This window comes from Biomphalaria glabrata, chromosome 4 (assembly GCF_947242115.1).
Source record: "Biomphalaria glabrata chromosome 4, xgBioGlab47.1, whole genome shotgun sequence".
Classification (NCBI taxonomy): domain Eukaryota; kingdom Metazoa; phylum Mollusca; class Gastropoda; family Planorbidae; genus Biomphalaria; species Biomphalaria glabrata.
Window position 1 is genome coordinate 40,740,899 of NC_074714.1, and position 25,662 is coordinate 40,766,560.

A 25,662-nucleotide genomic window follows, 5' to 3' on the forward strand; every position below is an offset into this window, starting at 1 on the left:
AAAGAGCAGCCCGCTCCACCGGCAGATTCGCCTCTCTGACCAGCCCGCGTGCCACATGCATGAAACAAGGCCGGTTTTTGAGGCGTCTCCTACCCTCCCAGTTGTCGACCAGACTTCTGAGTGGGCATCCATCTTCCAGCCGCATATATCTCTCGTGAGCTAGTATGACGGCTCGTTCTCTGCGCAATTTCAACGGTGGGATGTTTGCCATAATCTCGCCAGCGGCAATTGGCGTTGTCCTAAAGGTTCCACAGATTAGTCTTAAGGTTTGGTTCTGAACAGAGTCTAGGCCTGCTAAGGTCGTTTGCGAGGCCCAGACCTGAACAGGAAGACTGTAGTCCATGTGAGAGCGTACTGCACCCATGTACAGTCCTCTCAGCACGTCAGCTCTCGCTCCCCACTTCGTTCCAGCTAGTTTCTTTACGATATTCAACTTCTCGGAAGCTGTTTCTTTTACCTGCTGGATATGATCGCACATAGTCAGTTTCTGATCGAGAATTACTCCAAGGTACTTGGGCTTTTTATCCCATTCCAGAATCTTGCCATCCATTCTAAGCTCGACAGGTTCCTCCAATATATCACGGCCCAGCGTAAACCATGAGTAAACCGACTTCGAGTGGTTTACCTCAAGGTTCCACATTCTGGCGTAGCAGGATATAGTTGTTAATGCCTGCTGGAGAGTGTCAATGAGTTGTTGACGGTCTCTCCCTGACTCCCACAACACGATATCATCTGCAAACAACAGCTTCTGACATTTCAAAAGAGCCGGCAAGTCGTTGATAAAGACCAAAAACAGCGTACAGCTGAGTGCCGATCCCTGCGGCACCCCCTGCTCAAGTAGAAGTTTCCTCGACAAGTGCTTACCAACACGAGTCTGTACCGTTCTTTCCGTGAGGAAATTTTGGATCCACCTAAGCATATATGAACCGGCACCTAAGTTCATCAGTTTCAACAACAAGCCGGGCCTCCATACTCTGTCGTAGGCCTGCTTGAGATCGATAAATACCGCTAGCGTCGACTGACCAGGTCGATTTGTGTTGCCCCACTGGAAGCCATCCGCCACTTTCTGCATGAATAACGTCACTTGATCGATCGCATTTCGTTGCCTCCTGAACCCGCCCTGTTCAGGAGCAATGAGACCCTTCGTTTCTAGAAACCATGTGAGCCTTCTGTTGACCATGCGTTCGGCCGCCTTCCCGACGTTGGACGTCAACGAGACGGGTCGGTAGCTTTCTGCACGATCTGGGATTTTCCCCTTTTTGAGCAGGGGAACAATCGTTGCCACTCGCCAAGCCTTGGGGAAATCCCCCTTAGTCCAAGTACGATTGATCAAATCCAACAGTTTCCTTCTGCCTATGGGACCGAGATGTTTCAGCATTTCGTTGCTGATCCCATCTGGCCCCGGTGCCTTGCGCAACTTGCACTTCCGAAGTGCAATGTCTAGCTCTCCGTAGGTAAAAGAGTTGATGAATGTGCTCGTCTCATCCTCACCATAGACATATCTGCGTTTCGCTTTCGCCTTCCTGATGCTGTCTAGAGCTTTCGACACTTCGCTCCTCTCACCCGTCCTAGAGATGGCCGCAAAGGCATGGTTTAGAGCGTCCGACCGTTTAGAGTCAGTGACCACCAAGCCTTGAGCCGTTTGCAGGGGCGCAGCTGCTTTTGGTTCTTTCGCCCTGGTTAGGTTATTGAGAAGTTTCCATGCCTGTCGTCCGTCCGCAAGATCCAGGTTAGCACATGTCTTCGCCCACTTCTGTCTCGTACCCTCCGCAATGGCTTCCTTTACCTCCGCCGTTAGCTTGTTGTAAGCTCTTCTGGTTTCATCGGTTTTTCGACGACTATGCTGCCTGCGTGCAGCCCGCCTTAGTCGGATTAGGCGTGCCAGTGCGGGAGACCAAAAGTGACTAAACTTGCGCCCCCCGTAGGACCTCGGGATAGCTTTTCGAGCAGCACCTAAGATGGCTTCGACAAAGAGTCCGTAAGTCCGGTTAATGCAATCTGCTTGGATATCCAATCCGTCCAGAGCTACATCCGATGCACTCCTAAACAGATCCCAGTTAGCACGTTTATACACCCATTTTGGTTCTGTATATGGGGTACTCACGCTGAGCTTTCCGAGTTCGATTGTGACCAAGACCGGCAGATGATCACTCCCGACGTCGTTGAGCACGTCCACTCTTGACTGTGACCTTAAGTCAGTTGACACCAGGGACAAGTCTGGCCGCGACATACCCCCATGCCCGGTGTGCAGAAAGGTCGGGGGGCTGTCTTTGCCCTGCAAAACAACCAGATTTGTTTCGTCACATATCTCAAGTAGTCGGCGCCCTCGGATATCAGAGTCCGCGCATCCCCACACTGGGGACTTAACGTTAAAATCACCCGCAACGATCATCCTTGTACCAAAAGGCTCTTGCAGTTTGAATTGCAACTCAGACTTAGGTGGATTGTATAGGTTTACGCATGTGAATCGCTGACCATGTTTGTACACCTCCACTGTTAATGTGTCAGTCCCACCGGGTCCCGCAGGGGCGCTGGATTCCACTACTCGGGCTGTAAGCGTATTACGTACGAACGTTACAAGTACCTGGCACCTCGAGCAGGAACACCGGTAGGCTGTGAAGCCGTAAAGAAGAGGTGGCCCCTCGTCTGAGCGTAAAGTCTCTTGGCACAATAGGACATCTGTCTCGTATTGCTCTGCTATCGTATAGACCTCGATCCGTTTCAGCGAGAACTGCCGATTCAGATTGAGGTGGATAATCCGTAGCTGTTTGCTTCGGTCGTAACCGGGTGGGGGGGCACCACTCCCCCCTGCCTTGCCTCCTGGTGCGTTCACCTTTCGGGTTCTGGTGAATGAGGGTGTACCACGTCCTCTAGCCTTGCCTCCTAGTACGGTCACCTTTCGGGTTTTCGTGGGGGGCACAACTCCCCCGTTTGTGCGTGAGGCCATCGTGGCGCTCTGGGCTAGTGGGCTGGGCTCGGGCGTCGTACCCGAGGGATGCTGGCCACCTGTCTCACATCCTATGGTATTGCCGGTCTTTTGGTGGGGCACGACTCCACCGTATGTGCTTGAGGCCATCGTGGCGCTCTGTGTTAGTGGGCTGGGCCCGGGCGTCGTACCCGAGGGATGCTGGCCACCTGTCTCACATCCAGAGGAAACCGTTTCCTCCCGCGTTTTCTTGTCCGATAGTAGCACATTTTTCGACCACAAACCTATCGTTGCCGTTGTGTGGTCGGAGCCTGTTAGACCGGTAATGCTCATACCCGCGTTTTCGACACTTGACTTTTGCATAGATAGAGAGAAATTTTGCCCCGGGGGGGCGGACTGGTTGCATGTAAGACACATAGGCTGTCCCAATCGTTGAGACAGTAGCTGAATGTCTTGGACTGGTGTCCAAGACCGCTGAACCCATTGTCGGCACTGCGAGCTTGCCCTCGAGAGAGGGGAAATTTTGGAGACCGTCTCTTTCAACGTTCGTTACCAATGCCGTCGGCGTGGCGGCTTAGTGCGATGCCGGTGTCTCCGGAAACACTGGCCCCGAGGTCCCCCAACGTTTATGGCGCGCCGTATCGTAGCACGCTGGGCTCCGATCTTTTCACCCCCGTACTCAGCCTTGTGAGCCGAATACAGTGGTTACTAAGTTAGCCATGCTCCTCCACTCGGTGGGAGGCGGAGACGTGTGGCTGTTTTATTTTACATTGATCACCTGGCCTTTAAAACCTGTAATCAAAAACCAGTTCCACTTGGCCACCCCCACATGGGGTGTTCACGCGACAACCACGATGAGGTGGGATCTGGAATTGCCGCGTCGTATTGACCTCCATGTCATCGCAACTTTTGGTATGCGTAATTCATTTTGTCTCAGAACATGTCCCGCAAACCTCATGCGACGCTCTGTCACAACCTCACTAAGTGTTCGACTCCCAGTTCGACAAAACAATAATAAATTTTTAAAAAGTAACAAAATAGAAATCATCTCAAACGCAATAGGTGCCTACGAGTTACAGAAAGTTACGTCAAATTGTACGATAGACTTACACTAAATATGTTAATCCTTATAAGTCTTTCATCTTTAAAAGCCAGTGACATGAGATGACTGATATTGATATGCATAATGTAAATTGTGGGGTCGCGGGGTCCATTAGGAGCAATCTGTCAAATCACCCTAAGGCCAGCCCTATCTATTTCAATCTGTGAATATTGTTAATAAAAAGATATATATTGAGTTTTTGTTTATAGAAGAAGTCTGTTCAAATTTATTTCCATTATTTTTTCATTAAGAATTAAATACGCCTATATTGCCCTATATCGTTCTAGTTTTACTAGCTGTTTGGAGCTTTAAACCTAGACTCTAGGACAGCGGTTCTCAACCTTTTAAGCTCGGCGACCCCTTTTTAAAATATACCACTCTTTCGCGACCCCCCCCCCCCCCATAGACACAAACAGCAATAGAAGAATAGACAATAACAATCCTTATTTTTGATGGTCTTAGGCGACCCCTGGCAAATCGTCAATCGACCCCCATGGGGGTAGCGATTCACAGGTTGAGAACCCCTGCTCTAGGACCAGCCATTAACACCTTCGAAGTACTGACTAGCTGTAATGGACAATCATAGCGTAAATTTAGACTGTCTAGAAATATGTACATAGAAAAAAAAATAAAGAAAATTAAATAACTCCACCCTCCCGCCAGAAAAAAAAAATCATGGCTACGACAATAGAACTGACGTTTTATCACAAGATGTAAGAATTCTAGAAATAATTTGTTTTTTTTTTTTAGAGTTGTAAAGGGATTTCACCAGGGTATTTTGTTAGCAAATAAAATAAACACAGTTACGCACCTTATGTCACCAAAGCCATGGGGGAAAAAAGGGGGCGGTAAGGATGAACATGAATGACTGATAGCACGGCGGGTGCACAGTGGGCCTTTGTCAATGTGGGGGGAGAACTCGGTGGCTTAACACAGTGACAGTGCGTGACACACGTCTGCTGTGATCAGAAGAAATGGAAAAGGGCATTCAAATTGGGACTCACTGGAGGCCTAAAATGCCTCTGTTAAACCGTAGACCTACTTTGGATACAACCTAGTAGACGGTAAGCTATGTAGATCTATGTAGACCTAGACATCTAGCCATGCTATTTACAAACACTGACAGTCTCGCTCTGGCTCTCTATTAATAAACTTAAGATTTATTCTATATCAAATCTGATCTAGATTCTAGTAAACTAGTAGATGTAAGAGTGCTTTGGGTTTAATTATAAACAAACAATATAGATATGAGATTGATTCTAGATTTAGATCTTATCTAGATTCTAGGAATATAGATCTAGATCTATGTAGAATCCATTGTAATCTAGAATCTACAATAAAATACATAACCTCTAGATAGTCTAAGAAGTGTCTTGACTGCTGTAAATAATAAAGATTTACATTTCTAACATACACTGATTATTCACTGATAGTTCTAGATTTAGATATCTAAACATGTAGGTAAATTGTAGACTTGATCTAGATCAGATATATTCCTAGATCTATTATCTACCTTCTAGACTCTGCATGACGATCTATGTATTTAACACTATACAACTTCATTTACTCATTGAAAAGATGAAAGCGTTGCAGATTAGTCCATACATAATACTATGGGCTAATGAATTTTTGACCCAGAGAGCTCAGAGGGTTAGGGTAAACAATGTTATATCTAATGAACGCATAGTTAACACAGGGGCGCCCCAGGGGGCTGTAACATCGCCATTGTGGTTCATTTTGTACACCAATGATTTTCAATCCGATAGTTCTTGTTGCTCCTTCACAAAATTCGCTGATGATGCGGCTCTTCTTGCCCTGCTCTCAGAGAGCTCAGACGTAAATGAGTATTTCAAAGAACTAGAACACATTGAGGAATACTGTAAAGATAATTTTTTATTATTAAATGTAAAAAAAACCAAAGAAATGATAATCGATTTTCGTAGGGAAAAGAAGGAAAATGATATTGTTTCTGTAGCTGGAGAGACTATTGAAATTGTGCAAACCTTTAAATACCTTGGTACTATCCTAGACAATAAACTAAATTTTACTGCAAATACTGATTATATCAGCAAAAAAGGGCAGCAAAGATTACGACTACTAAGAAAACTGTCCTCGTTTAATGTTAGCGAAAAGGCCTTGGCTATGTTTTATTACGCTCACATCTGCAATATTTTAAGTTTCAATATCACTGCCTGGTATGGCAATCTGAGCATTAAAAATAAAAATAAACTTAATAGAATCCTAAATGCTGCTGGCAAAATCATTGGCAAAAAACAAACCCAATTTGGGCAGTTGTTTGAGACAAACATCTATAAAAAAGCTAACAAGGTCCTCGAAATAAAGAATCACCCTTTGTGTCAGGATTTTGTGATTTTACCATCACAAAAGAGATACAAGACACCGATAGCAAAGACAAACAGACACAAACACTCTTTTGTTCCCCTGGCAATCAAATCATTAAATAAGAACAATCTGGTATAAACTTTGTCACATGTAAATTATGAGTGCGTCTGGTGTGAATGTACACTTTGGTTTCTTATAGTTATAATGTTTTTTGTTTGGTGTAATGCACAAATTGTAAGACAAATTTCCTTACGGATAATAAAGATTATTATTATTATTATTATGTTAGAAATGAACGAGTAGTCATTCTCTGGCGCTGCCAGGGTCGAGTTTCGCTAAAGAGAAACAAAATTCATCGTAGTCCCTTTAACAGTTTCCACTGAGGAATTTTCTGGTGATGTGGCAGGTCTGCAGCAGTACCGCCTTCTGACAGGCAACGAAGATGTTCCTAGGAATGTTAAGGGCCTTGAAGGTGTCTGTGAGGTCAGTTGTTATTATCCCCTCGGTTGATATAACAATGGGGTATATTGTTATTTTGGACAATTTCCATAGACGCTTAATCTCCAAGCCTAGGTTCCCATATTTTCTTTGTTTTTCTATCTCAGTTTTTCTTAAATTATGAGACAGTGGTACGGCGATATCGATAATGGTAGCGGTTTTTTCTTTTTTATCGATGAACAGCAGATCCGGGCGATTGAAATCTACCGTTTTGTCGGTCAGAATAGGCCTATCCCAGTACAGCAGATGTTCAGTAGACTCGAGAACCTCTTGCGGAGAGTATTTATAATAAGGGGGAGTGTCCTTACCGATCAATTTGTACGTCAAAGCCAGGTGTTGGTGTATTAACTTTGCAACTTGGTTATGGCGACCTAGGTAGGCTGATTCTGATAGGGCTGGACATCCTGCCATAATGTGTTCAATCGACTCGCCCACATTTCCACATTTTCGGCATTTGTCGACAACATTGAGTTTCAGGATATGCTTCTCGTAATTTTTTGTCCTGATTACTCTGTCCTGTATTGCTGTAACAAAGCCTTCTGTTTCAGGGTAGAGATGACCTGCTTTGAGCCATGTTAAGGAAGCAGCCTTGTCGATGTTGTCCCCATGTAATGAAGCCGGAAATTTTCCGTGGAGTGTTTTTTCTTCCCATTGGCGAATCTCATGCCCTACGTCGTCCAAACCGATATTGACATCAGCATTGTGTAGGTTCAGAGGGGTTGCATCGGAGTCGTATTTCCGTAGGAAGGAAACTAATTTATTGCTGGAGGCGAGCAGTTTTGATCGTATTTTTAAAACTTGCATCTTACACAATTTGAAGATGTTCTGCAATCCACGACCCCCATCCTTCCTGGGCAGGTATAACCTTATGGTGGAGGACTTGGGGTGTAGACATCGAAACTTGGTTAGTAATTTTCTAGTGAGTCTGTCAATGTCATGTAGGTCGGTGTCAGTCCATTTGATCACATCGAACGTGTAAAGCAGCACAGGGACGGCCCAGCTGTTAATTGCAGTGATGAGATTACTGCCAGACAGTTTGGTGTTGAGGATTTTATTAACTCTTTGCCTATATTTGCCAAGAAAGTCCTCTTTTAATTTCTTATGGTTTATCTTGGCATTCTGGTTTATTCCAAGATATTTATAAATAGAGGCGGAGTTCAATTCCTCGATGCCTTCAAATTCAATGTTGGTGTTCGTTGCCTTGCCCTTTTTAATGCTTATGATGCCACACTTATCCAGGCCAAAAGACATACAGATATCGTCACTAAAGCATTTTACCGTTTTGATTAAGGTGTGTAATTTTTGCTCGGTTTCTGCATATAGCTTTAGATCATCCATGTATAATAAGTGGGACACACATTTTGTACATTTAGTGTCAACCCTAAAACCGTTTGTAGAGTCTTGGAGTAATGTAGATAGAGGATTAATCGCTAGGCAGAACCAGAGTGGAGATAGTGAGTCACCCTGGTATATACCTCTTCTTATGTGCACAGAACCTAGTTTATCACGATTTAGGTGCAGGTTTATCTTCCAATTATCCATACAGACTATATATATATATATATATATATATATATATATATATATATATATATATATATATATATATATATATATATATATATATATATATATATATATATATTTATAGCCAATACATAAAAAAACAGCACTTTTCAAATGTAAAATAATAGATATAGGACCTACTTATAATTAAAAAATGTAGTTTTTCTCTTCAATATATGTATATTGAATATATGCACAGTTATATTACGCAATTGGATTTCTGTATTTTTCAAAGTGTGTAGGGGCCTCCAACAAAATCCTACACAGGGCCTCTACTAATCTAAATCGGTCGATGTTTCTAACATCGCGAAATTCGCTACGGATTTTTAACAACAATGTCCTGTTAAAGGCTCATTAGGTTCTGTTCACAATTGTAACTAGAAGAAATAACAAATAGGCTCTCCATTCTTTGTGTAGTTAGATAGTCGCTCACTGTCTATAAGGGAACAAATCTCGCCGAAAGTATAACCTATTATAGTTACTGGTAGAACACTTTTACATTATATCAGAAATGTGTTACGGTGTAAACTCTTTAGGAAAAACAAAGTTTATAAAAAGTGAGGCGAGGCTCAATCACCAATCACAATGTTTTATTGTAACACATTGTCAATATAAAAGTTTACTTAATCAATCTCTTTAACTAATCCAACTCTTGTATTGAAAGTTTCATCACTAAATAATGTGTAAATACACCCATATTCTCTACATAATGATAAAGCTTCTCTTTGAGTCTAAAGATTAATGAAGAGTGGAGTGTTTGACGTGGTCACGTGGTTGTGCAGTCTGCCACATCCAGTGCAGACATAACCGTTGTCCGATATATACCCTCTTCCGCCGTCTACGACTGTCCTCGGCACTGGATTTTTTTTTTGGGCCTCAAATATGTATTCTGCGGCTTATGTAAGTGATCTCCAACTGTCTCGTTCCGAAGCCGCCTGCAACCAGGAGCTCTCCTCTAGGTCAGTTAAAACAATTTGGTGCCTAGGCTGATCTCTAAAGCGTTTCTTGGCAACGCTGTTATGCCAAGCATTTTTCAGGTCACAAAAGACTGTCTTTGGTTCACGTACTTCATACGGGATACGTGCCCTGCCTACTGTCCATACCGGAACTCGCAAGAACATCGCTATTTTATAGTGCAGCCTTGCCAACATTTCTAATCTTCCATGCACTAAGGCTCCATACTGGGATTAATCCCTTACAGCATGGTCCAGGTATCTGGCAGTGTTTTGTAAGGTCTGCTTGTCTCCGTAAAAAGCGAGACCCCGCATGCATCAGTTCTATCTGTTCAAAGACTAGTCGTACCTTCGAATGTGTTTCTGAGCAGCGTGCAGTCTTTGAGGATGTGTTCTACTGTCTCGTCTTTTGTGTGACAGTGTCGACATCTGGGATCTTGATTCTCTCGGATCCTAGCGAAGTAGGCTCCTATTGGACAGTGTCGACATCTGGGATCGTGATTCTCTCGGATCCTAGTGAAGTAGGCTCCTATTGGACAGTGTCGACATCTGGGATCGTGATTCTCTCGGATCCTAGCGAAGTAGGCTCCTATTGGACAGTGTCGACATCTGGGATCGTGATTCTCTCGGATCCTAGCGAAGTAGGCTCCTATTGGACAGTGTCGACATCTGGGATCGTGATTCTCTCGGATCCTAGTGAAGTAGGCTCCTATTGGACAGTGTCGACATCAGGGATTGTGATTCTCTCGGATCCTAGTGAAGTAGGCTCCTATTGGACAGTGTCGACATCTGGGATCGTGATTCTCTCGGATCCTAGTGAAGTAGGCTCCTATTGGACAGTGTCGACATCTGGGATCGTGATTCTCTCGGATCCTAGTGAAGTAGGCTCCTATTGGACAGTGTCGACATCTGGGATCTTGATTCTCTCGGATCCTAGTGAAGTAGGCTCCTATCGGACAGTGTCCAGTGCGGAATCCTTTCTGTCTAGCTGCCTCCATTCGTTTTTTCTGTTTGGGCGTTTGAGAACTTTCCAATCCTCGCTTTTGCACTCTCGTATGTTTGAGGCTTCTCTGGTGGGTCTAAAAGCATTCCTAGCTTCGCCAAACTGTCGGCCCTCTCGTTTCCTCTGATTCCACATTGCATCACCATACGTACCTGATATTTCCTTACGAGGCTCTCTACGCACGCCATTGTTTTTGCTATTTGGTAGGCCACGTCTTTGAACTCTCGACAGCAATTGAGTCTGTAAAGAGAGTTAGCCAGAATTCGTTCTGCATTGGACTTCTCTCGTTGATCCCTCTGTATAAACCTTGATGGTATCTTTCGGGTATTGCGCTTATGGTTATAACCTTTGCGTTTACGTTTAGATTCTAGATCTAGATCACAACTAGATCTTAAAGGGTTCTACGTGTAGGCTAATAAAGGTACCAATAACTAATTTCTTATACAATGCCCGTGGCCTAATTAGTAAAATCATTATCTTATCTTATATATTACAGACGTTACTTCAGGTTGTAGGCTATAATTGAGGTATTGTATTTTAAAATATTTTTCTTGTTTAAATTTCTCTTGTTTCCAATGGATCTCACACAGTTGTGATGTGTGGTTGATAGGCCACCAAAACCACTTGGTTACGGTTTGGTCACTAAAGAATGAGACTCGAGCTCGAATCCCGACTCAAGCAAGAGTTGCGTTTGCTGAGAGCCTAAAGGCAGCATGGAAGCCTTCTCCCAGATAGCCCCCTACCCCCTACCCCCACTGGTCCACAAAAGAGATAGAACCATAGCGCACTGAGCATGCTATAAGCATGAAGGATACCCTATATATCATCTTATACTATCATCTTTTTACATGTCTAGGTGTATGCCTTTATAATAAAGGGGAGAGAGACGATTTAGAAGCACCGCAGATTCACAATAATCTCCCTTGTCTTTATGGCATTTATTACCTTTTTATCCAGCGAAAAAATTGCCAGCGATTTCATTTTTGTGCGGCTCTCTGGTGCACTGTAGCGCACGGTGCTTGAACAGAGTCAAAGTCTTTTTTTCCTATTAAAAACAAAACAAAACAAAATACAACTATGCCCAGCAAACAATAGAGAACAACATTAAGTAAGATACCGTAACTCACCCGATACGACTTGGTAGTTGGCCTGTGCCCTCATAATGGATATTATAAATTATCTTTGGGTCTTATTTACAAGGTAGGTTCATGTAAACACAAAAATCTAAATCTAAAAATCTAAATCATAAAGAACTAGAGTCGATATCTAGAATTTATTGAATGGAGCTAGTCTAGATCTATAATCCTAGGTCTAGATCTAGACTAGATGATAGATCTAAATATCTATATCATAGTATATCAATACTTTAGATATACTGGTGATTTGTACACTTGATAGTTTTATTCGATAATTTAAATTTTATTTAGACTATGATTTTATAGATCCAGTTTTCATTTTTTAAAGGGCTATATATAAGGCTTGTTTTCGAGCCCGAAGATTAGTGAGAATACAGTATTTCCCGTGGCTGTGCAGCCCCAGCTGTGACCTACATATTTTGCCACATCCAGGGCAAGCATAACCATTGTCCGCAGGTGGTCGATTTAGATTTTCTTTTCGTCGTCTGCGTTTGTCCTCGGCAGCAGATTTCCTTTTTGGTCTGAAATGTGTATCCCGCGGCCTTCGTGAGTGACCTCCAGCTGTCTCGTTCCGACGCCGCATGCAGCCAGGTGCTCTATTCTATGTCAGCCTAGGAAAGGGCTCTATTACAATCAGAAAAGGAAGAGAAGTGAAGAAATATGGGGGCGTTGTAATGGAATCTATAGAAACACGTAAAAAAGAAAGGAGTAATATTAGGATTGACTTTGAAATAGAGAGTCGAAATAAAACATGTAAAGAAGGCCATAGTGTAAGATTACTGGTTCGTCAAGTTAACATTAACAATTACTTTTGTGAAGAACTTAGAGCAGTGGTTCCCAAACTTTTTCCTTAAGGGAACACTTCGCCCATTTAGAGTATTTAGCGGGACACTTTGATTAGTTCACGTGGGACCTACTTGTTAATTATTCCAGTAATTCGCGGAACACTAGAGAAACACTTTCTTAGAGATTTGATTTTACATTGTTATAAAGTGCACAGACATTAGTGTATAGTTGATTCAAATCCTTATCACTTCTGAACACCGGATATACTAAACATCTTGCTTTTTATCCATTGGCCTCCACCTGTAAAGATCTCTACTAGATATTTAGATCTGAGTAGATCTGAGGTTTACCAGACGTCCGGCAAAAGGAGGGTATGTCCTCCCTTTTTTTGGGATCGCGTCCTTCATCCATCGGGCATCGGACTAAAATGTGAAAATGTCAGCTCTATGCATGTTTTTAAAAATGCTATTTAGCCAAGAATCGAACTCAATCCTGTCATTTTTATAGGTTTTCAACACATAAACACCCTAATTAATAGCAGAAGGATAGCAATGCTACTTTGACATAATTAGCTGCTAGTATTTCAGAGCTGTTCAACTAGCTGTGCAGAGTTTGTTTCTTTTGCAGTCCCGTGAATAATGCTTAAGTCTCAATATATATATATATATATATATATATATATATATATATATATATATATATATGTATGTATATAGTGGAAGTGAGTTTGTATATATATATATAATATATAGTGGAAGTGAGTTTGTCGAACGCCCACTCCCCTAATTTAAGAGTGAGGCTCCATGTGGTCGCACAATCTATACTACCGTTAATCCGGGCCATGATACCAATGCCTAATGGGTGGTAAACCCCCACTGCCCACCTGCAATGCTGTTGAACCGGCCCTATGAAACTGGAGCCGTTAGTTGACTAAGCGACACTTGGCGTCTCTTCACTTGTGCAGTGTTTTGCACTAACGAGTCAATAGAAAGAAGGTGAAGATTCGTTAAGTCGGGAGTCATCTATGGGAGAATGTTTGTTGAGGTGGGAGGACTCGATCTTAGCATTCTATAATTAAAACAGGAGAGAGAGAGAGGGAGAGAGAGAGAGAGAGGTTGTGAGTATATGAACACAAAAGAACGAAGTTACATATAGGTATAAGGTTTTAATATAGCCAGCATTTCTAAAACGAGGTAACAAAGGAAGTTTTAGTTTTCATGCAAACTACTAAGCGGCCCCCTTGAGTCTGTTTTTTTTTTAATTCGGAAAACATGATGACTTATTTATATTGCAGTTACATTTGTTTTAGATTTTTTTTTTTTGAGAGTTGTCAAAAGCGACCGATTACAGTTTTCATTATTAATATAAAACTAAACCTATCTCTGGAGCTTAGAATGTGATGGAACTACGAACTATCAATAACGACAGTCTTATCTCTGGAGAATGTGATGGAACTATTAACTATCAATAACCACAGTCATACCTCTGGAGAATGTGATGGAACTATGAACTGTCAATAACCACAATCCTATCTCTGGAGAATGTGATGGAACTACGAACTATCAATAACCACAATCCTATCTCTGGAGAATGTGATGGAACTATGAACTGTCAATAACCACAATCCTATCTCTGGAGAATGTGATGGAACTACGAACTATCAATAACCACAATCCTATCTCTTGAGAATGTGATGGAACTACGAACTATCAATAACCACAATCCTATCTCTGGAGAATGTGATGGAACTACGAACTATCAATAACCACAATCCTATCTCTGGAGAATGTGATGGAACTACGAACTATCAATAACCACAATCCTATCTCTGGAGAATGTGATGGAACTACGAACTATCAATAACCACAATCCTATCTCTGGAGAATGTGATGGAACTACGAACTATCAATAACCACAATCCTATCTCTGGAGAATGTGATGGAACTACAAACTATCAATAACCACAATCCTATCTCTGGAGAATGTGATGGAACTACAAACTATCAATAACCACAATCCTATCTCTGGAGAATGTGATGGAACTACAAACTATCAATAACCACAATCCTATCTCTGGAGAATGTGATGGAACTACGAACTATCAATAACCACAATCCTATCTCTGGATCTCTGAATGTGATGGAACTACAAACTCTCAATAACCACAATCCTATCTCTGGAGAATGTGATGGAACTACGAACTCTCAATAACCACAATCCTATCTCTGGAGAATGTGATGGAACTACGAACTATCAATAATCACAATCCTATCTCTGGAGAATGTGATGGAACTACGAACTCTCAATAACCACAATCTTATCTCTGGAGAATGTGATGGAACTACAAACTATCAATAATCACAATCCTATCTCTGGAGAATGTGATGGAACTACGAACTATCAATAACCACAATCCTATCTCTGGAGAATGTGATGGAACTACGAACTATCAATAACCACAATCCTATCTCTGGAGAATGTGATGGAACTACAAACTATCAATAATCACAATCCTATCTCTGGAGAATGTGATGGAACTACGAACTATCAATAACCACAATCCTATCTCTGGAGAATGTGATGGAACTACAAACTATCAATAATCACAATCCTATCTCTGGAGAATGTGATGGAACTACGAACTATCAATAATCACAATCCTATCTCTGGAGAAGGTGATGGAACTACGAACTATCAATAACCACAATCTTATCTCTGGATCTCTTTATGTGATGGAACTATAAACTATCAATAACAACAATCCTATCTACCTTCAGACAAGTTTTGATGTATAAAATGGACTGATTACACGAAACTAATAGTGGCTTTTTCCCTTTTCGGTGGCCGCTTAGAAAAAAAGGGATCATTTAATCTCCTGAGCACGCTAGGTTTACAAGGGAAGAGAGGTGGGTGCACTATCAACAATAGAATATTCGTAATACAATATTAAAAGGTGGGCATGCAAAGGAGGTGGGGGGGGGGGCATGTCTCTCCTCATCCTACTGTTTGCACAGCCTCGTTGTGGGTGGTCCAGAAATTTTGGTTGCATCATTCAAGAAGTTTGATAAACATATCAGACGTTTCTTCTTGTTCTTGCTGTATGGTTGATTAATTCAAACATAAATGTATGGTGTTGATTTAATTCAAACATAAATCCTAACCTTATTAAAAAACAATATGACAAAAGGAGTTTGTGTTTCACACAAATTCAAAGGCGGAACTCAATGTCCGCCCTTGGATCCGCGTTTAGCAGACAGACTCGTTTTAAAGCATATTAATACTGAGTCTTCCTTTTATTGTAATAACACCAAGACTTGACACAGAGCTTCTTTTGTTTTGGATCTAATTTTTTTTGTTTCTACTTTAGAGATCTAGCTTAGAACAAAAGAATATTTCTGAATGATGACTGTCTGGTTGTGTGATATGCGCTCTGGGCTGTTCTCTTAAACGTCTCCTGTTAGAACCCTACCTGACCCCATTCCTGCAGAGGTGTGGGCTACGACGTAACCATCTGAAGTATTAATGGTCATGTTTCGATTGATACAAGAATGTCGCGACGAAATAGTCAAGAAATTTTTGAAGATCGAGGACAAGATGTTTAACTAGATCTATTCTGCATCTTCATATATGGCTCTATAGCCTAACTAATATTGGGAATTGGGAAGCATAATGAAACACAAGTGTCCGTCATTTGCTCTGCAAGAATTTTCTCTTACACTGAGATGTTTCTTTAGAAAATAATCTATTTCTGCTAGACACAACAGTTTAAAAAAAAAGGGGTAGCTGGTCAAAAGCGTAATTCTAGAGTAGCGGGGGGGGGGGGGGCACCAATAAAATATACTCGGCTATAAAAAAATAATATAATAGTCTGTCTTATTTTTTTTCTACTAACGCCTTTATAAGCTGTAGGCTACTACACTGGTAAGAACGATATTTATATATATCGTATGATGGATCATACGATACCTAAAATTATCTATTATTAAACATTGGCTGAAACGAGCAATCTGCTTAACCTTTGCCTCGTTTTCAAAAAGAGATTGATAAATAAATATTAAAGCACTTCATTAAAGCAACAAACACGGACTATTAACACACTTTTCCAAAACAAAAAGATTATTCGTAGAAAATGTTTTTATCTAGTTGTGTGTTCTCAAATAAAAAAAATGATCTCCTTCTTTCATCAGCAACTCACTTCCGTAGTATAAGTGACCCCCGCTTTATAGAGAAAAGTAAATGTCGTTTAGTTTTAAATAGTAAAATGGTTGTGCTATATTTTATGAAATGTATTTCTTTAACAGAAATATATGGACTTGAATGCAAAAGAAATTACATACACATATTTCTAAAAAAAAACGTCTGATATTACACAATTAAGTCTATTATAAGCATAACACGAGTGTTATATCCGGTCTCTCCAATAATCAGGTTGTCTTATCAATACGTGCCGTGGCTGGACAGACAATGTGAATCTCGACGGCTAGACTTTGAATGAAGCCTTCTGGCACTTGACATGTTTGCATACACGAAGGCTTTCACCATGTCAGGTCAGAGAAGATGTATTCCAGACGCAACGCAAGCCCATTATAATAGTGAATATTTCAAATTTGTAGAGACGTCTGCAAAATGAATAACACGTTGAGAGAGTGGCCCTGGGTGGCAGGCTGGATGCAAGCACTTCAAATTAACTGCACACTTGGTTTTATACATTCCTCACAAATAAGAAGCTACGCTCTGACTAGTTAAAACTATACTTTCTTCAGTAGTTTTTATTCCAGGCGAGAGAAAGGTGTTCGGATTTTTGAAAAGACAGTGAAATCTGTTGATGTTGAGAACTATACACTGTTAGTTGGCTACTTCACATGTTCAATTTGTGTATTTATCAGGGGCGCGGTGTTGTCGTTAGCTATCTAGGAAGTGTAATCCAATCTTCTCAGTTGAGATCCAAATAGTAGAAGGGTCAAAGAGTAGAAGGGTTAAAAGTAGAATGGTCAAATAGTAAAAGGGTCAAAGCTAAATAGAGTCTAAAAGTATAAGAGAAGACTCAGACAGTAGAAGAGTCAACAAGAGTAGAAGCGTGAAAGAGAGAGAGTCCAAGAGCTTAAGTCATTAAGGCAGCTCTCTGTTTTTTTTTTTTTTTAAAGTTTTAGGCGGATTTGAAATGTGTTCAGAAACAAAGCTCTGAAATTCTATGATTTCGATTTTATTTTCACTATGATATATAACAATTTTTGATATTTTGGTTACAATATGCTTAATTGACAGGGTTTCCAGATCGAGGGGTCATTCATTTGAACCCAGGTCAAGACTTTTAATGATTAACTTTTGGATTTTCAGATCGACCCTGAGTCCAACCAAACCTAATGGACTTCCCTCATTAGTTGAGATAGTAAAAGGCGTTTGATCGTTGTGTTGACCACATGCCACCCTCGTTAATCGTTAGCTATATAAATAGATGGGCTTTACATCATCTGCACCTATCCACTGCAAAGGTGTGAAAGGGGCGCTTTACTTTTTCTTTAAACTTAAATGGCATGGAAAGCTTCACGTATCCGTATCTATACAGGACCTGCCTTAGGCACTGGCGCCTATTGCGTTTCAGTTGCTTCCTTTGCTTGTTGTATAAGAAATGTTAATATAATGATTTAAGTTGTAATACAGTGGCGTAGCTAGGGTAGAAGATGAGGGGGGAGAATTTGAAAATCCCCCCGGACCCCACTTGAGGGGACCAAAAAATGAGTGTTTTTTTACATTAAAAATTAAATAATTTTACGCAAAATGCAGGGGCCCCCAAAGAGGTCGAGCCACCTTAAACGACGGAAAATTCATATCTACGCCCCTGAAATAATAATAGTTGTTATTGTAAAATAAATAGTAAAGGGGCCTCGCAAGCATCCATTAAATTAGGTCCCTCAATTCGTAAGGCCGGCCCTCTATCAATATATTCCTCTGGAATTATTTTGTGTATACATACAACACATGCTATTTTTCGGCGCTGCCTTTCTTTCTGGAGAGATCGCAGACAAAAAAGGTGTGGCACTCAAGTAACAAGATCTAGTCATTCCGTCACATGTCAGAACCACATTACTGTATTGTGTGTGCCTACAGAAGTTACTGTAAATGTATTTCTGCTCCTACAAGATCTGTAGTATCACAGTGTCTGTCAATGCTTGTAACATTCCATGCAAGTTGGCTCTTTTCATGTCAGATTAAGCCGTTGCCTCTTCCAGCTTCACGGGCGTTTTGTTTCACATGTCTAGCCCTGTGTTTACCTGGCCAATGCATTAGGCATTCTGAGTAAAGATAAGTCACGCTCTGAAACATGCCGAGTTGGTTGAATATTTCCATCATTGGCACGTACTTGTGTTATGAAGCATTCACCGGTGCATAGATTCAACCTTTCTATTTCAGTTGCATTGTCATGAAATGTTAAGTTAAGAACAATAAGGTGCCACTAGGAACTGAAAACATTAATATTACCCTACAGCTCAAAGTTTTAATAAATGTATGACCTATAGAAACTACCAATAGCTATGAAAGCTATTTTTATATGTATTTCGCTGGCACAGTGGTTAGTGTGTCGGTCCTCGAGTTCAATTGTAAAAGCAATCATGGTAACATTTACACAGGTACTACTTTTGTTTTTCTTCTCTTCCTCCCCCCTTTTCTCATAACGCACCGAGAACGCTAAAAGATGAAAACAAAAACAATTGGTACATATATTTTGTATGGTCTAGATCTGTTACAAATTTAATGACATGACTGATCCAAACTTAATGATAGAATCACACTTCATGTAAGCTTTTAAAAATAAATGTTTTATATTTTGGTTTTGAAAATTATGTTGCTGTCAAGGCTAGCTTCCAACTTTTAAATTGTGTAACCGTCAGAAATATACAACGTGGCAACATTTCATTTAAACTATCTGAAATTGCGCCACCTAATACTTTTGATCTTACTTCCTTTCTTTAATTTAACTTACATGAAAACAAAATATATTTCTATATTCACTTGTTCAACTTTCTTTCCATAAATGTTTATAAACTTAGTTTCTTGGAACATACGAGACATTTTTGTTTCGGACATGGGCTAGGCGCATCTATAATAAACTCTTATAAAATTTTATCACAGTAGACGTGAAATGAAATATCACACGTGAATGAAGTTACTAGAAAGTTGCTTGCTTAAAGTAAAAGGGGGCTATGATCTTTATGAACTAACTAGAATCCTCCATTACTGAATGAAGAGGAGTCGCTTTGAAATGTATTTAATGTCTTTAAGTTTTATATTCTGTAAGATTTGATCTTGGCGGGAAATTACTAATCGTCTGGCACACTGCTTCCCCCTCTCCCCCTGTACACAACTTTAACGTCTCTCAGCGCTCGCTGGTCCGTAGGTAAAAACCAAAATCTTCTCGCCACTGACGTCGCGACTTTCCTTCCGATGTGGTGAGGGGAGAGGAACCAACGTCCAGCACCCCCGAGCGCCACCTTCTCCGACACAGGCAATAAATATTTGTATGTCTGATCGATGGCGCGGCGTGGCTGTGGTGTGGATGAAGGGGGCGGTGAGTCGAGTGGGTACCACTGATGCGATACTAAAATTTTGTGTTGGTTCTAAAAGTTGCGTGTTTTTCCTGATGTTCAAATTGATTCGCTATTTGCTTTCTTTACAAATATTCATTGATTTCATTGTTTATACTGAATTGAATATGTTATAGACTTTTATTCTAGAACGTGAACTGTTAGTAGCCCGTTAACGAGTTATTAACTACGATGTAGGTAGGTTGATTACTTTATTCTTAGGTATTGTTTATACTAACATTACGGAAGTATCGTTTAAGTTGTTTACTTTTACAGATAACTAATTTGTAATCTTACTTTTTAAAATGTAAACTTCTATGAAAAAAACAAAAAAACCCAACGACTTGTTAATCTGAAGATGATTTTTAAAAAATATATAGCTTTGCCTTCGTCACAAATCTGTGTTGAAATATTTCTTCATCTATATTCTTAATTTGTGGATGTAATTTCTAGTAATTTTGTTCTAAATTTGATTTAATTTTTCACTTTGAGGAATGTAATGGGCTTTTAAGGGAAAAAATCAGCTGATGGAAATCTCTAAAAAAAATTAATAAGGATTGTCTTCAATCCGTGTGGTTCAGAATCAGTCTAGTATTTTATATGACTGCACAGTCTTAGATGTTATCAACATATGACTCAGTTAAACTCATTAAATTCGCTGATGATACTGCCATAGTCGGTCTTATTTCAGGAGACGAAACTCAGTATCGAAGCTCGATAGAAGAGTTTACAAACTGGTGCACCGACAACTTTCTAGAACTGAATGTAACAAAAACTAAAGAACTTATAATAGATTTTAGAAAGAAAAAACAAACTATACGTGAACTGCAAATAAACACTACATCTATAGAACAAGTAAAGGCATATAAATATCTAGGCGTTATCATCAACAACAAGCTTTCATGGGAAGACCACCTTGGAACTCTGACAAACAAAACAGCCCAGTGACTCTTTTTTCTATACAAACTCAACAGTTTTAAATTAAACAAGAAGATCCTTGAGACATTTTACGGCGCAACTGTACAAAATCTGCTAACATACGGAATAAGTTGTTGGCAAGGCAACGCCTCATCTAAACTGTTGCAACGCCTAGAAAACATCATTAAAAAAGCATCAAAAATTACACTCACAACATTACCACATTTAAAGGAACTTTTTGAACAAACGTGCCTAAGAAAAATCGAAAAAATCTTGGAAGACAACGGCCACCCGCTCCATCAGAACTACGCCAGGTCGTCGCGAAGTGGGCGACTGCTGTCAATCAAAACAAGAACGGAGCGGTACAAAAACTCGTTCGTACCTCACTCGGTCAGACTCTATCACCGCCACTCATTCATCAGGGAACATGAAATGCACCAAGATACCTGTGTGTAGTCGCTGAATGAACTCTTCATGTTGTCTGTTGTATTTATGTGTATGTTTCTGTTGTGTTGTCTTTATATGAGAAACGAGTCCTTGTAATCACAACAAATTTCCGTAAGGATCAATAAAGCAGTCTTAGTCTTAGTCTTAGTCTATATTCCGCCACTTCTTATGCAGACATAACCGTTGTCTACTGGAAGCTATTTAAGTTCTCTTTTAAGCATGTCTTGTATTTCCCGTGGTTATTGTAAGAGATCACCAGCTGTACATTTCGGAAGCCGCCTGCTGTCAGGTGCTCTCCTCCATGCCAGTTAAAGCAAACTGGCGCCTTAACTGGTCTTTTGAAGCTTTTTCGGGAGAGAGGGGGGAGGCATCTTTGTTACGCGTTTACCATACCATGCTAGTCCACAGACACTTTTGGTCAAAGTATTCAAGGAGCTTTAATTGTTTTCCTTATATTATATAGATCTCTCAAGAAATGTGGTTAGTGTACAGAGAGTGGCGAGAAGAGCCCTGGGATAATATCGAAGACACTTTTAATTATCTTAAAACACGTTAGGAGATCAACTCTCTTTCCTGTCAGTAAACTCATAAATACAAACTTTTGATCCACTTGATAGCTGAGGACGTTTTGTGGCCCTCTGTTTAACTACTTACCATAATCTCGCATCGGGGTAGCGGAAGTCGGTTTCTGCTTTATCGCACCTATCATAACTTTATGAAATAACTCACCTCTCACTAAAGGTGAGCTCTCCCAGGTGCTCACTCTGACGCGAATATTTCGCTGGCACGCTGCCAAATCGTATTCCGAAAACTGACGAGAGTGCTTGACCCATGCATTAAGAACCAAGTTTGTATGACACTCACCGCTGACGAGATCAAGATGTGAGCGGAAAGTGAAGTGTCGACTTGATGATGGCCCCCTTGGGTTATCTCTTAGTGGAGGCCGTACAGTTTAAACGAACCACATTTTGTATATGGTTACAAAGTAGAAACTAGATGTTTCTTAATAGTTAGAGAAGTGGCGGCGCTTCGATGGGGACTTGGAGGATTGTTTCTTCCAACTTGAAACAAAATCTAGTTTTCTTTCTATGTTTATTTTCCCCATTTTATATTGTAATACATTTCTTTAAATAATTCGATTGCACCCACCACTATCTCCCCCTCACCACCCTTGGCTAATTTACCATACAAAAAGGGTGGAGCTGCCGAGATGTCTTCATAAGAAATTTGATCTACTAGACTTGGAATTATAGGTGTTAAGCAGCCAGGATGTCAGGCAACGCCATGCATAGCTGAGATTTCTGACGATAGTAGTCCGCACATAGAGAGAAGAAAACTCGTTAGCATATTGTAGCCAAATATAAAAACAAGCAAAATATAAAAATCTTTAAAAAAAACAATAACAAACAATAACTTATCTAGAGGGAAGAACTCCGCACTTACAACTATATCTCTCAATAATTTAGATGTTATTTCCCTTATTCGATATCAAACAAAATAATTATTTACCAATAATTAATTGACTAATTTGCTAATTTCCTGATAGATTCATGTTTGGTTAGGTGCAATAAATAAGTGTTTGAAGTTTCCATTTGATTCGAGAATAGGTGTGTGAGGAATAACGTGTACACTTTTCTAAGGGAATCAAACCATACATATTCAGTCTTACTACTGAATGATTGATTTTCCTGTTCGGTATCAAACAAATTTATAAATTACCACTAAATAATTACTAATTGGTTAATTTTTGTTTTATTGTTTTAGCCAATGTGCCACGTTTCAAACTTGATCTGAAAATTGGTGTGGGAGAAACAACATGTACAAACATTTTACCAGACGGACGGACAGACAGACAGACATAGCGAGTTGATATAAGCCTTGTAACTAGTCCTCATTAAGGAAGAAAAATGGTTCTCTTATTGTTATTTAAAATGAATCTACTATATTGTCTAGTCATAGAGCTACTTTTTATTTCGCTTTCTCACATGCAAAGCTACCAAATAATACTAATGATTTTTTAAAAAATATATTTAAAAGTAATTATTACAAAAAATACTGCAATAACTGCAGAGGATCACACTTGTGAACATTGCGAATCTGCTCTGCCATTTGAAATTAACATAAAAATGATCATGCAAATAAGGGACACGTGTTTCATCAATATAGAAATAGTTTTTATCCCCAATGTCTACAGTACATCGATGCATGCAATTAAGAAGTTTGCAGCTAAGCGGGTTCCACTGTATTATCAAATAGTTTTTATTTTCTTTCTCATATTCAATGCATTTAAAAACACAACTATAATGTTTCAAATGTCCTTCGTATATTCTCTGCTTTTCATATATATATATATATATATATATATATATATATATATATATATATATATATATATATATATATTAATTGCTTTGTATTTCTTTGTGGAATAATCTATTTCAGTTTTCATCATAAAAAAATCTCTCCTGTTTGGATCACGTGATTATGATGTAAGAAACATTATGATAAATTAACAGTCTGGTTCTTTTTTGACTTGTCTCCTTAAGTTTTTTTTTTCCTTTGGAACATGAGTGGTGCTGTCATGTCGTGATGAGCTCCTATGTCTAGGTGTCCACATCCAGGTGCTGACACTCGGCTTTAGAATTTGATGCTATCAATGTGGGGATCTCATCTGCACCGTTTCATTGTTTTAGTTGTAAAATGCTAGTCAATCGGAGACCGAGCATGCTGGGAAGCATGATGAAACACAAGTGTCCGTCATTTTATTTTCTCTATCAAAATGCCCTCTTACATTGAGGTGTTTCTTTGAAAAGTGGGAAATTTCTGCTAGACACAACAGCTTAAACTTTCTGCTAGAAACAACATCTTATACTTTCTGCTAGACACAACAGCCTAAACTTTCTGCTACACACAACAGCTTAAACACCCTCTTTAAAAAAAGTGTTAAATCACGCTTCCCCCCCCCTATAAAAAATTATTTAAACCGCGGTATTTTTGGATTATGATAATCTGCAAACCTGGAAATGAAATATAATTTAAAATTCCTTTATGATCTTAACTTGCCCCTAATGGCTGCCTCAGCAAACAAAAGTTACACTCGAGGCAGGTTTCGAATTCGAGTCCCTTTCGTTGGCAGTCACACGGTTTCTGCCACTCAGCCATTTCTTTTTTTCCCGGTAGTCAATGTGAGTTGAGAAGGGTGTGGGTGCGCCATAGTGTTCTCCAACCTTAGCTCATAGGCGGTTATACCAATGAACAATTATAACTTTGTACATGTAGTCTGCATAGAGAACATTTTCTTGTCATTTTAAAGTGGCCTTTTTTGTGGTTCTTAGAAGTAGTTTTCAAATATATATATATTTGAAGTCGAAGATGAGCAAGTTTCTCATTTCCTCTATTTAAGATATATATCTTATATTATAACTATATAAGTTATCGCTTATTCTCAATTATGTCTAGAGGTGCATTATAGCGTTAAGATTCCATCGTTGCAATGGAAGCAAAAACAAAATCGCCTATAGATTACTTTTTCCTGTCCTCGCCTTGATGTTTATATCATTCCTTACAATGTCCTGTATATGTTACGCGCTATGAGCACCGCGAACACCGCTGTCATCAATGCTTTTGGTTCTACATTTAGAACATAAAGGAAGGAGTGGGGTCTGGGGGGGAGGTGAGGGCTCTACTTTTACCTACTTCATGATCTCTAGCTGCTGCGCATGTCTTCCACAAGTTTTATACACAAACTGCAACTGTTTGTGTCGAATGTTGATATTTTAAAATTGTTTCGTTCACGTATTTCATGTTTAAACTCTTTCTATAATCCACGATTATCAACCAGCTCATTATGAACTCATTATTTCTAATTGCACTTCAGACACCTGGAACGAATTTGACTGAAGTGGTTCTCATGTCATTAGACTACTTGCGTCTTTGGCGGGTGCAGACAAGAAACACATTTTTTTCTTTTATATAGCTGGTAGTCGAAGACGAGCACTGTTCACATTTCCTATAAACTCTAAGATGGCTATGGGGTCTAATCCTCGCTAAAAAAAAGCCAGCTACATAAATACATAGCAAGGATAGGATGAGTCTTCATTCTGCCAAGTCATTGGTTTTCCTGATTGACTCAGGCAATCCAACTCAGGCAACCCATTCCATGCTCTTATAGGGAGAAGGAGCATTTTTATAAATTGTCCTAGCATATGGGACAAGAAATGTGCCTTTATCTTTGTGTCTTTCTGAGTATTTTATTAGGTTTTGTTTTTGTATCTGAAGATTATGGTTCAGTGTTTTATGTATAATTGCTAGTTTACTTTTGAGTCTTCTATACTAAAGGCTTCCGAAATTAATGTTTTTACAAGTTACTCTAATCAAATGTGAATATTCGTTTGTTATGAA

General features: G+C 39.9%; 1 protein-coding gene and 1 long non-coding RNA gene across 5 annotated transcripts in view; one reads left to right on the forward strand and one right to left on the reverse strand.

Annotated features, from left to right (window-relative positions):
- Window positions 1–14,088, reverse strand: part of LOC129925744 (uncharacterized) — a 30,784-nt gene extending 16,696 nt beyond the window's left edge. The window contains exons 1-2 of the long non-coding RNA XR_008777470.1: window positions 13,797–14,088; window positions 11,337–11,436 (exon numbers count right to left, since the gene is read on the reverse strand). This is a non-coding gene — a long non-coding RNA (uncharacterized LOC129925744). The remainder of the gene's footprint in view (window positions 1–11,336; window positions 11,437–13,796) is intronic.
- Window positions 4,940–25,662, forward strand: part of LOC106054114 (uncharacterized) — a 46,444-nt gene continuing 25,721 nt past the window's right edge. The window contains exon 1 of one of the 4 annotated variants that reach the window (XM_056026063.1): window positions 4,940–5,092. Coding sequence is in view for 2 of the 4 variants with exons in the window: in XM_056026061.1 (XP_055882036.1) it covers window positions 11,554–11,591 (38 nt within the window). In the remaining 2 variants the exon portion in view is untranslated. Of the gene's footprint in view, window positions 5,093–11,431; window positions 11,592–19,866; window positions 20,095–23,703; window positions 23,751–25,662 lie in introns of those variants that run through there. The other 3 variants (XM_056026061.1, XM_056026064.1, XM_056026062.1) reach the window with 3 other exon arrangements.